General features: G+C 39.0%; 1 protein-coding gene across 1 annotated transcript in view; it reads right to left on the reverse strand.

The window, feature by feature from the left end:
- VPS41 (VPS41 subunit of HOPS complex) overlaps positions 1-12158 on the reverse strand; it is a 194601-nt gene that overhangs the window by 26749 nt on the left and 155694 nt on the right. Inside the window, exons 16-20 of the mRNA XM_060108229.1 lie at positions 11439-11520; positions 9031-9123; positions 3895-4022; positions 2261-2405; positions 58-99 (exon numbers count right to left, since the gene is read on the reverse strand). Of these exons, the coding sequence (XP_059964212.1) occupies positions 58-99; positions 2261-2405; positions 3895-4022; positions 9031-9123; positions 11439-11520 (490 nt within the window). The remainder of the gene's footprint in view (positions 1-57; positions 100-2260; positions 2406-3894; positions 4023-9030; positions 9124-11438; positions 11521-12158) is intronic.

Below are 12158 nucleotides of genomic sequence, written 5' to 3' on the forward strand. Positions count from 1 at the left end.
GATAGTGGTCCCAGACACTCATCTGTTTGAACACATGTAAAAACAAAAGGCACTCACTGAAATTTTATCTTCGTTGTCCAGAAGCATGTCAACAGCTTTCTGCAATATGAAAAAATAACCAGTCATTGAAATTTGCCATAGAAAAAAGAGAACACAGAATACAATGTATTGGATAAGGTATCACCATTAAAGGCAGAGGGCTTATTTTACACAGATAAGAAGGTTCTTAGCTTTACAGTGGTCCTTCAGTGAGATATTTCTAAATGCTTCTTAAAATGTGTTTCAAACTGAGGTCTCTGTGTTTTGCATAGACTTAAAGTAGTGCCTTGCTACGACTCACTAATACAAAACATCTGTATAGTTTGCAGTACCACAAAAATGAGCTTTGCTTCTGGCCACCTGAACATTGACTGAGTCCCTCCACAGATTCCACAGATACAAGAAGCTGATCTTATGTGGAGAAGAGGATAAGAGTCAGGAAAAAAAAAAAAAAGAAAGAAAAAGAAAAGATAGCTGAAGTTTCATAACGATATAAAGCTTATGGATTTTTAGAATTGACTTTAGCCACCGTTAACATTCATGAAACACAAGTTAGACAGTGCCTGTAGCAAGAAGTAGTGGGAAGACAGCCCACCAGACTGAGCCTCATACAGAATACCTGGGTCTTGTCCTTGACTCTGCTATTACATTGCCTACCTGCCCGCTGCGAACATTTTTTTCTCTCTGAAATATTAGGACGTTGGAAGAGATTATCCTTAAGTTATTTTCTAATTAGAAAGTTCTCTGATTCCTTAACTTGGGCCCATGCTCGTGAATAGCAATTCTTTTGAGCTCATTCAACTTTTGTCTATAGCTTCATAGGCAAAACTAGGCTCTTGAGACACTTGGGGGTGGGGTAGGCGTAAGGGGAGACTGAATATGTGGAAAATGTTATTAATTTCTATATAAGCTTCTCATCCTCTTAATCATCTTCTGCCAGAAAAGCAGAACCTCTGTCCCCTGAACTTCCTGGGAACTGCACTAATTATTTTTAGATCTGTACTGCCTAAGGACTTGACTCCTTCAGTATGAAAAATGGGCTAAAAGCATCTTTCAGAAAAAAGTAGATTTAGCTCCTGTTTAAGTTTAAGCGTGTGAAGACTAATATATAGCACATAGTAGATATATAACACATAATACCACTAAATACAGTAAAATAAAATTTTTAAAAATTCAAGTGACCCTTTTAGAGCCTTAAGGGTTCTACTCTTTAAAATTTCGATTTTTTGGAATAAGAACCACTGTGTTGTATGAATCTCTTTCTTTCCATCATTAGCACTTGCATTAACTTTGCTTTGTTTAAAACACAAAGTTTGTATCACTTTACAAGAGCCACTGTGAGCTCTGGAGGTAGGGTGCCTCCTGAGACAAGCAATCCACTCTTCCAATTTGTCCTATAATAAAGTGATACATCCCACATGTATCAGTCTGAGCATCATCTGAGACCAGTAGAAACTCCACATGCTAAAGCTGTGAATACCAAGGAATAAAACTGCAACAAATGGATCAAAATAGTTTACTTAAAATTTGAATTCTGGGACATACAATTAATAGGGTTGAATGAGCTAAAGCAATATGGCTAGATTCTCAGTTTCTATGAGTTATATGAATTGTTTTACCCAAAAAAATTATTTCATACACACACACACACACACAACTTCAAAAGTTCCACATCAAATTATGATTGCTTTTACAGAATAACCACATCAAGGAAAGGATTCCTGAATGCCGACTAGTAGAGTAACATCCAGGGAGGGTCAGAAGGCTCTGAACATGATCCGCATACAGCCAAGTTATGTGATTTATTAACTCCTCCAGCATGTGGACAAATGTCTAATTATTAAAAACTTGGGAAAGGGCTTCCCTGGTGGTGCAGTGGTTGAGTCTGCCTGCCGATGCAGGGGACATGGGTTCGTGCCCCGGTCCGGGAGGATCCCACATGCTGCGAAGCGGCTGGGCCCGTGAGCCGTGGCCGCTAAGCCTGTGCATCTGGAGCCTGTGCTCCGCAACGGGAGAGGCCACAGCAGTGAGAGGCCCGCGTACCGCAAAAAAAAAAAAAAAAAAAAAACTTGGGACAGCACAAATAATTTATCAGTAGTAAAATAAGAAACACATTATACCTCATTCACTTTGCTGTACACGTGAAACTAACACACATTGTAAATCAACTATACTCCAATAAAAATTTTAAAAAAATAAAAATTAAAAAGAAACACATTACCTCGGAATCAAAATCCATTAATAAAACAATTTTATCCTTGATAGAACTGAAAAGATTATGCTTGTGGATCAACTGGAAAACATCCTTATGTCTTAACGTTAAGTATATTTCCAGAGCATTGCCATAGTTTTTGTCATAGGTGTACCTGGTAAGACAAAAGTTTTTACATTAATGTTCACCAACACATCTCATAAAACACACAGATACACACATGTAAATCATGTTTTATATTAATGAAAACTGAAAAACCTGTTTAGAGAGAAAAGCTAACTTTATTTAGAAAAGTGTTCCTTGGGATTTAACTATATGTGACCAATAAGTATTTCTTTCTCAGAACCTTGCTTCCATCTCACCAAAATTTTAGAATATTTACAATATTCAATAAAAGTTTTCTTAAAAAAGTGAACTCTCAAAATTTTTTAGAGAAATCCATATACCAAAGAAATTACGATCCCACATGAAGGAAGTTCTTATTCTAGTAACAGAAAAATCAGTTAAAATTCTTACAAGCGGTGTTCAGCTGACAAAGGGGTAATATTCCAAAAGCTTCTCTGTAAGGAGGTTGTGTAAAATTTAAATGTGTTTTTCTGTTGAAACAGTGTTTTTCACATTGCTTAATTCCCTAAGCCAGCTCCTAAATGCCAACTGAACTAAACTGCACTGGGAATCCATTCTTAGCACTACAGAATTATTAGTATTACTCGTACCATGTTAGTACTACAGAATCCAAGGAAAACTAGAACAGTGTTTCCAGAAGAAAATCCTTAGTGTTCCAACTCAGAAGGCCACACATGTGTCCCCTTCTGTGCAAAGTCTTAAGCAGCCCTGAAATTCTAGGCCATTTTGGTGTACCTTTCTTGGTCTTGGGCAAAAGATGTAAGAGGATGCTGGAGCGGGTTGTCTGAGGTGGGGGGAGTGTTGAGGGGCTGAAGTGGGACGGTCTTCCTGAGATTAACTGCAGTGTGCTGCTTGTTTCACTAAACCAAAGTTCCTAGAGGGCATGGGTGTATCTTATCTACCTCTGTGTCATAGGCATATGGCACAAAGCCCGGGTCACCGAAAGCACCCAATGAATATGAAAAGCATTACCCAGGCTTCCGTTTTCTAAGCCCTAATTCAGTGCCAGGCACTGCACTTAGTTCTCGATGATGAAACTTCATTAAAACCATCCCTTGCACCGCTGGTATAGTAGTATCATGCAAGATTCTCATGAAAACCATCCCATAAGGAACTGTCACCTGTGATCTTATGGATAAAGAGTCTGTGGTTTGAGAAATTTACTGACTTGCAGATCCAAGAATGACAGAATCCAGCGCCTCTCTGGGAAACTGATTTGCTTAAGGAGTCTAAGACCTGGCACCCTTCCCTACCTGAACCACTGCCCCTACCAAGTGATTCTGGTTAGGGTTCGTCTTCCCTGGGAAGCAGATGACATTACAATAGTTAAGTTTCACACAATTTCCTTACCTTATGTTCTCGTTGTTGACCGGAGGCTTATGAAAGATTTTTACTAAGAGTGAACATAGGAAAAGAATATAGATCTGCATCCTGCCAATTCAGTTTGACAGATCTAAAATAGGGAAGACTTTTCATGTAGACTGATTTCGAAAAAAGAAGTGCTAAAATATACTCACAATTCTGCCAGGGTTTTAAGTAAGGTTCTGTTCTGACTGTCTTTCTTCAGGTGATCCCGAACTGCTTGAACTATTACTGAATTGTTGTACAGATCTCCCGGCCATTCTCGGATCAGTGTGGCAAAACCCTAACCAAGGGGGAGAACAGAGGAAGAACACTCTTTAAACAGGAAAACAATCCAAAGCGTTCATACAATTCCTAAAACTATTCATGGAAAACAGATAAGATCACATTAGGGTTAAAACATTGGTCCATAAACACATCATCAATTTTCACGGGTGGTGAGGGAGGCACACAATGTCTGCATACGCATCCCCATTCGCCATTCCTGAGAAGTAGGCGGTGCCATCCCTTCTCTTGTGATTGGATGAAATGCACAAGGAAGCAAGGCCCCCAGGTCCTTCCATCAAGTGCCACTGCAGAGGCAGAATTTAGGTCTGACTTGCTCTCTCTTCATTCTGGACTAGCCATAACACTTGGAGAACATCTTTAACATCTTACAGATACTGTCCAAGTCAGCTACACAGCCAGTACTGAGCACACAGTGGCTTTGCTTCCACAGTGGAATCACCCGGCATCCCACCTTCAACAACTTATCATCTCTATCTTCCTTCCACTCATGCCTCTAAACCTAGTTTTGTTTGGGGATTTAGGATGCTGGTTCAAGTCTGCCCCCTGCTCTTACCCTGACTCTCTCTCGATCTCAAGTTTTGTGGTTCTGATAGAAAACTCCAGACCCCCTGATTGGATCCTGTTTCCCTCCAGGGCTGATTCTTGGCCAGTGTTCTGGGCAGCCGTGCCATCCTGATTCTCAACTTTAGCCTTTGTGACTCAAAGTATTGGGTAGCTATTTTCTTACTGATCCTTGACAACTTTTAGGAAAAAAAAAAAAAGAAAACTGTAGATGTTTTCAAAGGTAGCAAATAGAAGTAAAAATCTTCACATTATTGAAAAAAATCATATTATTTATATTAAATAACTCAACAAATGCTTTAGTGAACTACTTTGAATTGGTTTAAATGATATTTAGAAATGAAAATTGTGTGGTGGAATTTGCTTCTATAAACTACCAGGATTTGCTAAGAAGAAAATCACAAAAATGATCAGGAATATAGTTTTTTTCTGCCGAAGAAACCCCTAGCAAGGATGGCAAAAGACCAGAAGAGGCTGCACATTTTCCATTCAAACTGCAACCTTCCTTCATATGAACATGATAGCAGTTTGACTTGAGAGATTTGGGGAGGAGAGTCACGAAGTAAAGGGGATACATTTCATAAAACTACTAAACCAGAACACTGAAATGTTCTCTGAATCAAAATATGTTGGATCAAGTTTCTGTTTTCTTAAGACTCTGCAATTTATAAGATAAAAGTCTTGAAAAGATTTCCACCCCAATACTGGCAGCTCTCAGTAGACCTGAAACCAGAGGTAATACTGTTCAGGAAAAGGAAGCCTGGCTCCTTTCCCTCTTTCCCATGATTCAGGCAATGGCCTTGCAGTACTTCCAACTCCTAGTACAAAACAAGACAACATGACAGGTCATGTTGTGTGATAAAACCCTGAGGACTCCAACTTAAACTGAAATAAACATTGATCACATTTCACGTTAGGCTTTTCTCTGCTTAACTGGTTTTGTGTACCTTTGAATAAATGTACTAAAAAATACTGATGAAATCACCCCTGGGGCCTTTGTTATTAATTAGAGGACATAGTTATCAGGGAACTATTACGATCCAGTGGCAAAATCAGAGAACCCCCTGGTGCCCATCATATTGGGTTGGTCAGAAAGTTCGTTCGGGTCTTTCTGTAAGATGAAAGACTATTCATTAAATGAAATGCCATAGAAATTGTCCCATTTTTAACATGCTTATACATTTGTCATTAATATTATGAAGCAAAACTTCAGTATTGAAAATAATTCTGCTAGGGTAAATTAAAAGGCAAAGCTATATGCATTTCAGTAGAAACCCCGTACAAAGAAGTTATGAAGAGCCAGTACCTCCAAGAAAATACTGTTCATATATTTTTACTTTATTTTTAATCTGACGTTTAGTGCTATATTTAGCAGCACAAAATTTTCATCCACATTATATGTGATCAAAAATGTTGCTACAGAACACTGCTATCTGACGAATTATGTGACAATTTAATTCAAAATTAAACATGAAACGGAGAATGACGGAAGCGAAAATGCGAATTATTTATAAGAGCTTATGACAAACCAAATTATTTGTAACCTTCTTAATAGTACTGACCAGACACCCGAAAATATTCAGGAAAAAACATCTACAAGCTTTGAGTCATGCTTATTTCTTTCAGTCTCAGTCAAAAGTTTTCCAGATATGAATTAACAAGATACCTTTAACGATACAGGATTTAAAACAGTTTCTTGAAAAAGTGAGGGTTGAATCATGAATTGTAACAGAGTCATACAAATAATAAAATTGCTTTTTTATGGTTAAATGACATGACTTTAAAAACAGGACAAGTATACTGAGCTTCGGTGTTTCAGAATAAAGCTCATACTCTTCCCATCATTTTCACAGAACACTCAGAATTTTCTTTCTTTCAGGAAGATGTACAAAGATGGAAATTTTATGACAGCCACTCTGTGTACTCAGACATACTGGAAAGAAAGAGAAGTCCATTGTAAGTCTTTCTTCACAGAAGAAACCTTTTCCAATAACTACGGCCAATAATGGCCTCTCATTAGATCTCTTAAAACACGTTGCTCTGCCTGTCTTCCTTATTTTCTAGTTGCTTAAAGCTTATTAACACAGTCTCCCTAGTCAGTCTGTAAGCCCACTGAAGCCTGGGACTGTGTTTTTATTTCTCTTGGATCCAAATGAGTACTCAGCCCAATTCTTGACCACGGTAGGTTCTAAATAAAGATGTGCTGAATTGGACTGAATAGGAAATGAAGAGAAACCAAGCTCCGAGACTCTGGCAGTTGGCACCTAGCACAAATGTCAGAAACGATTACCATAGACTCTTCCGTACAGACCTGGAAAGGAACAGACCCATGCTGGTAGGGAAGACTGGATTATGGTAACAGAGCACATGGTGATAAGAGATGCTGCCTTCATTAGTTTGTACAGTTATTAAAGAAATACGTCGTTCAAGTTGAATTCATCCGAAAGCACGTAGTCCCTTCCTATGATAAGAATACAGGCTTGGAACAGTAAAGGCACTACATAGGTCACACAGGCATCAGGATGCTTGAATCTGACGTAGCCAGGAACACGTGGCCGACAGTAACTGACCAAGTGTGTGAGTTACCAGGATAAAAGTGCACCATCTTAAAGGTCCCTTTAGATCTTAAGCTCTAAAAACCATCTCAGAGTTAGAATACAGTGTTTGCATTATTACTCCTCCTTAAATTGAATCAGTTATTTGTTAAAAAAGTATCTCAGTAGGCACTCAAAACACAGGAGCTCTTTTTCTCATTCCCTCTCTGATTGTCTCTTTCTATTAACCTTTCTTTTTGGTTGTTGTTGTTTTTTGTTTGTTTTTTTAAGGCTGCACCATGTAGCATGCAGGATCTTAGTTCTCCGACCAGGGATCAAACCCATGCCCTCTGCAGTGGAAGTGCGGAGTCCTAACCACTGGACTGCTAGGGAATTTCCATTCTATCTATTAACCTTTCCGCAAGCCACTCCGCATTCTTGTGGGAAGGAGAAAAGCTGTAAATAAAGTCTTCCTTATTTTCAAAACATAACATCAGAATGTACGAAGGCAGTGACAACCTGCAACATACGGTGAGGTACCAAATATGAAAACTGATCACTGGGTTAGGTCCCTGAACTTTATAAGGAGCTGAAGATGGTGCCACTTTTATAAAGACTTTGACGTTTGGGCAGAAACTGGAGGACAGCAGTCGGTGGTCCTATATCTCCTGATTTATGGATCGTCTCAGCACCAGCTCTGATAAAGAGCTTACCAGCCTTGTCTAGAACCTGCCCACGAGAAAGACCATCTTTTCCTCTAGTCAGAAGCAGGTGAAGGCTGAGTCTTCCCACCACATTTCGTGGGTAGCTTTATTAGAACACCCAGCATATAACGTAAAAATTTACCTGTTTATAGCAGAGGTCCTCAAACTCAGTCCTGTTGACACTTGAGGACAGATAATTCTTTGTCATAGGGGGGCTATCCTGTGTGTTGTAGGATGTTTAGCAGCATCCTTGCTGGCCACCACCCACCAAATGCCTGTAGTGACAATTCCCCAGTTGTGACAATCACAAATATCTCCAGACATTGCCAGATGTCCCCTGGGGGGCGGGGAGGGGGGCGGGAATCCACCTCTGTTGAGAACTGCTGGTTTATATGCTTGGGTGTGACTCAGACTAGAGCTATTGCTAAATACACATCATTTCATTCACATCTGCATGCTTAGCGCCCAGCACATTCCTGGAATACAGTAGGCACGGAACAGAGACTTTCTGAATAAATGCATTTTAAAGGAACAAACTTAAAAAATTATCATCCATTTTGGGTGCATGCAAACACCAAATTTAAAGTCAAACCCAGGCATACCTATTATGGATGGCCTTAGGCAAGTTATTTAATTGTTTTAATTTTTAGTTCCTCTGTAAAATTGGATATTACTATGTATAGTGTTGCTGGGAGTATAATATCGCAACATGCATGTAAAAGTGCAGCGTGTACAGTAGATAAGCAGTTTAAGTACCACCTTTCTCCTTAAACAATAAGCAAAACAGATCATTTCCAATCCCCTTCCCCCTACCTGCGTCCCAATTTCTCTGCAATCCTCCTTTGGCAAACTTAGTTCTGAGACTCAAGTTTTAGAAAGTTCTGAATTATTTAAGAGTAGTAGAAGCATCATTAGCAGATGCTATTCTATTTATGAATTCCCCCAAATGGCACTTGGTCCTTTCCCTTTAGCTCTATCGAGGAGGTAGCTTTAAGGAAATATTCAGAATGTCCATGGATTAGACATTTTCTCTAACAAGGTCCACATAAACATCAGTGGTCATCAGAGCGTATGTATCTCAGTTTCATCTCCACAGAGAAACTGCAAATCTGCTGCCTTTAAGCCAGCTGCTCGAGTGTACCATTTTTCTAGATTTCATAACATTTTCCACTGAGAACAATTTGACCATGTTGGAATGTCATACCTCATAATCACTTTCCAAAAATTCATGCAAGATCATTTCATAGATGAGTGGTTTCAGAACTGGATCCCCTCTTGGCAAATAAGGACTAATAGCCTAAGGAAGGAAAAGGCAAAAAAAAAAATCTTTAAAAAGTAGCAAAATAAAACTGTACTCCAAAGAGGCAGCAAATATAAAAATGTACATTTACTTTAAAAACTTAAGGCAACAGAGTACTTTGGAAAAATACTACGAAGAGAAAAGATTCAAATAAGCTCTACCTTCTTATAGCATGTTACAATACATTTTAAAAAGTAGAGATAAGGTGTCTACATCTATGAATGAATGAATAAAAGACACGGCCTCGATTAAGTTAAACATTATCTCTCTGTTCTTCCTGATGAATTAATGAAAATCTAAGTAATTTGAGGGAGAATGATGATAAAAGTCAACTTCTTAAGTAATCAAGGAGTTATAGATCATCTATTCATCTTTTTTTTCCCTTAAAATGGAATACATCAACCTTTAAAAACCCATAATCATCGTTTGAAATTAAGGGAAAATAAACCTTATGTTTTTAGCTACTTCAGCACTGTGTTAAGTGTTGAATTTCCAAACACTGTAAATGGTTCTGCAGTGCACTACCCACCAATCGCCATGCTCTGTCCTGGGGACCCAGAGCTCCAGGCACTGTCCCCAGGAGCTCACAGCTTCAGAAGGAAGATATGCAGATATCTAAACAGCCAGTTGCAATATTGCTAAGTGTCTGGAGAGAGAGGCAAACAAGATGTCGGGGCGAGGTGGATCTTGGAGACTGAAGCAGAAGTGACAGATGCCTGGGGCCTGTCAGGCCAAGAGAGGGGGGAAGGGCACCCTGGGAGAGGGAACAGCATGGGCAAAGGCATGGAACCATGAATGCACACTCTGCATGCAGGGAGGTCAGCATGGCTCAGACATGTGAGACGGGGGTCACAGGAGGGAGATGAGGCTGAAGAGGAAGGTGACGTGGGGTCATGAAACGGATTCAGATTTTATGCTCTGAGCAGGAGGGAAATGAGAGGAACACATTTAGTTTTTAAACGGCTAACCGTGGGTTAGGGTTGTCTATAGATCTGCCAAAAGGCCCTTGCAATACCTCAGGCGGGAGTTAAGGCAGTGGTACCAGAGGGGGAGGAGAGGCCCAACTGGTACTGACAAAGTGAAACTGACAAGAATTGGAGATAAAACAGAATAAGGAGGTGAGTTAGATGTTCTCATCAAGACAATGGCTTTAGCTGCATAGCACAGGGAGATCAGCCCAGTGCTTTGTGACCACCTAGAGGGGTGGGATAGGGAGGGTGGGAGGGAGATGCAGGAGGGAGGGGATATGGGGATATAAGTATATGTATAGCTGATTCACTTTGTTATACAGCAGAAACTAACACAACACTGCAAAGCAATTATATGCCAATAAAGATGTTAAAAAAAAAAAAAGACAGTGGCTTTGAGCTATTAAGCATGGAAAAATGAGTATATTGTGATGTGGTACACACAGATTGAAAGGAGAAGGACCAAACTTGGGAGGGAAATGGATTCACATTAATCTGAGTGATCATTCTCAGCAGCATGTACACACAAGGAAAAATGTCCATCACACGCTTCCAACATAGATAAGGAATTCAAAATAGAGGTCTGGGTGATGGAGCCATCATGGTAAACATGGCCATAGGACTGGAGAAGATCCCCCAAGGTCAACCCAATAAACGTGACTAGAAGTGTCCTTGAGGGTCTCCTGGAGAAGAGTTACATTTATGGGGCAAGCAGAGGACAAGGCACAGGGCTGGCCTGCTGAATAATTGGAATTTTTAAAAGCATGTTCATAATTCTAAGAGAATACTGAAAAGGCTCACAGATACTGAAAAGTTTTCAAAAAATGTTTTAAACAGATCTCCAGACATAGGAATACTTTATTGATTAGTTTAGATATTGTAAACTAAAATGAAAGATAAAAAAATGAAATATCAAAATTATTTGTTCAAGCTACCTGGTCAAAATTTTCCATTTGTCTTCCAGCAAGTAAGATGTTGGAAAATGCACTAATTCTTCAGTACATATGAAAAAAGTCTTATGTTTATTATAATCTACTGTGATGAGACTATACCTGTTCTCCACATTCATTAAAAAGAACATGAAAACTTCCATCTGAACACAGAGGGAATTGGAGGGAGATAAGAAAGTGAACATATCATATATGTGGTACATTTGTATATATTTTATGCACATAAAATATAAACCAGATTTCTATTTGGTAACTAATTTCTAAAAGTTTTTCTTTCTAGCTGAAATAGTACTCGCTTCCCAATAAAGAACTGATTACTATTAATTTTATTTCCATCTCAATATTAATATACTACATACAAAAATTAAAGAGTTAAAAATAAAGCTATGCTTACCTTAAGCTGTCCAATTTCTTTAAATTTATAAACTTCATATTCCCAGAGTGCTGCATTTTTCCCAAGAATTTTCTGGCATTTGCTGGCAGTAAAAACATCCCAGGGAAAAGAAAGTATAAATAAAGAAAACAAACAGAGACAGAATAAGTAGACATTTCCCCTAGTGGTTTAGATAAATCTCTCATCCCAGAACTTTGACAAATTTCCATTTCAAGTGCCAATGAACATAAAGGTATTACTGGTACTCACTTGACTGCATATACAAAGTTGATGGAAATCATGAAAATATGAAATACTTATAAATAAAGATGAATCCCTTTCAGAAGACTTTGATTAGGGGTTTTCCCACTGATTTTTCTGTTCTGAGTTTCCTACTTATCCAGATGAGTGCTGCTGGTCTGGGGACACTTCTTGCCTCGAAGAAATATCATCATACCCAAAAGTGTCAATGAAACCACTTTTTCAATGGCTTGAAATACTGGACTACAAAATCAGACTTTAGAAAATTAGAATCCTACTTCAGTATATAATTCAGAAAAATGTTCATGTATGAATAAAACTTTGATCTACACATCAAAGAAACACATTTCCCTAAATCAGGGGACAAAAAGTGGCCCTGAAGACTATGTTTCCGGGCAGCCACACAGTCCTGCAGATGGCACTGCGCAGCTCGAGGGGGAACTGCCCACACAGACCCACACGACCACTATAAACCATTTA

The sequence above is a fragment of the Mesoplodon densirostris genome, chromosome 9 (genome assembly GCF_025265405.1).
Source record: "Mesoplodon densirostris isolate mMesDen1 chromosome 9, mMesDen1 primary haplotype, whole genome shotgun sequence".
NCBI classification, from domain to species: domain Eukaryota; kingdom Metazoa; phylum Chordata; class Mammalia; order Artiodactyla; family Ziphiidae; genus Mesoplodon; species Mesoplodon densirostris.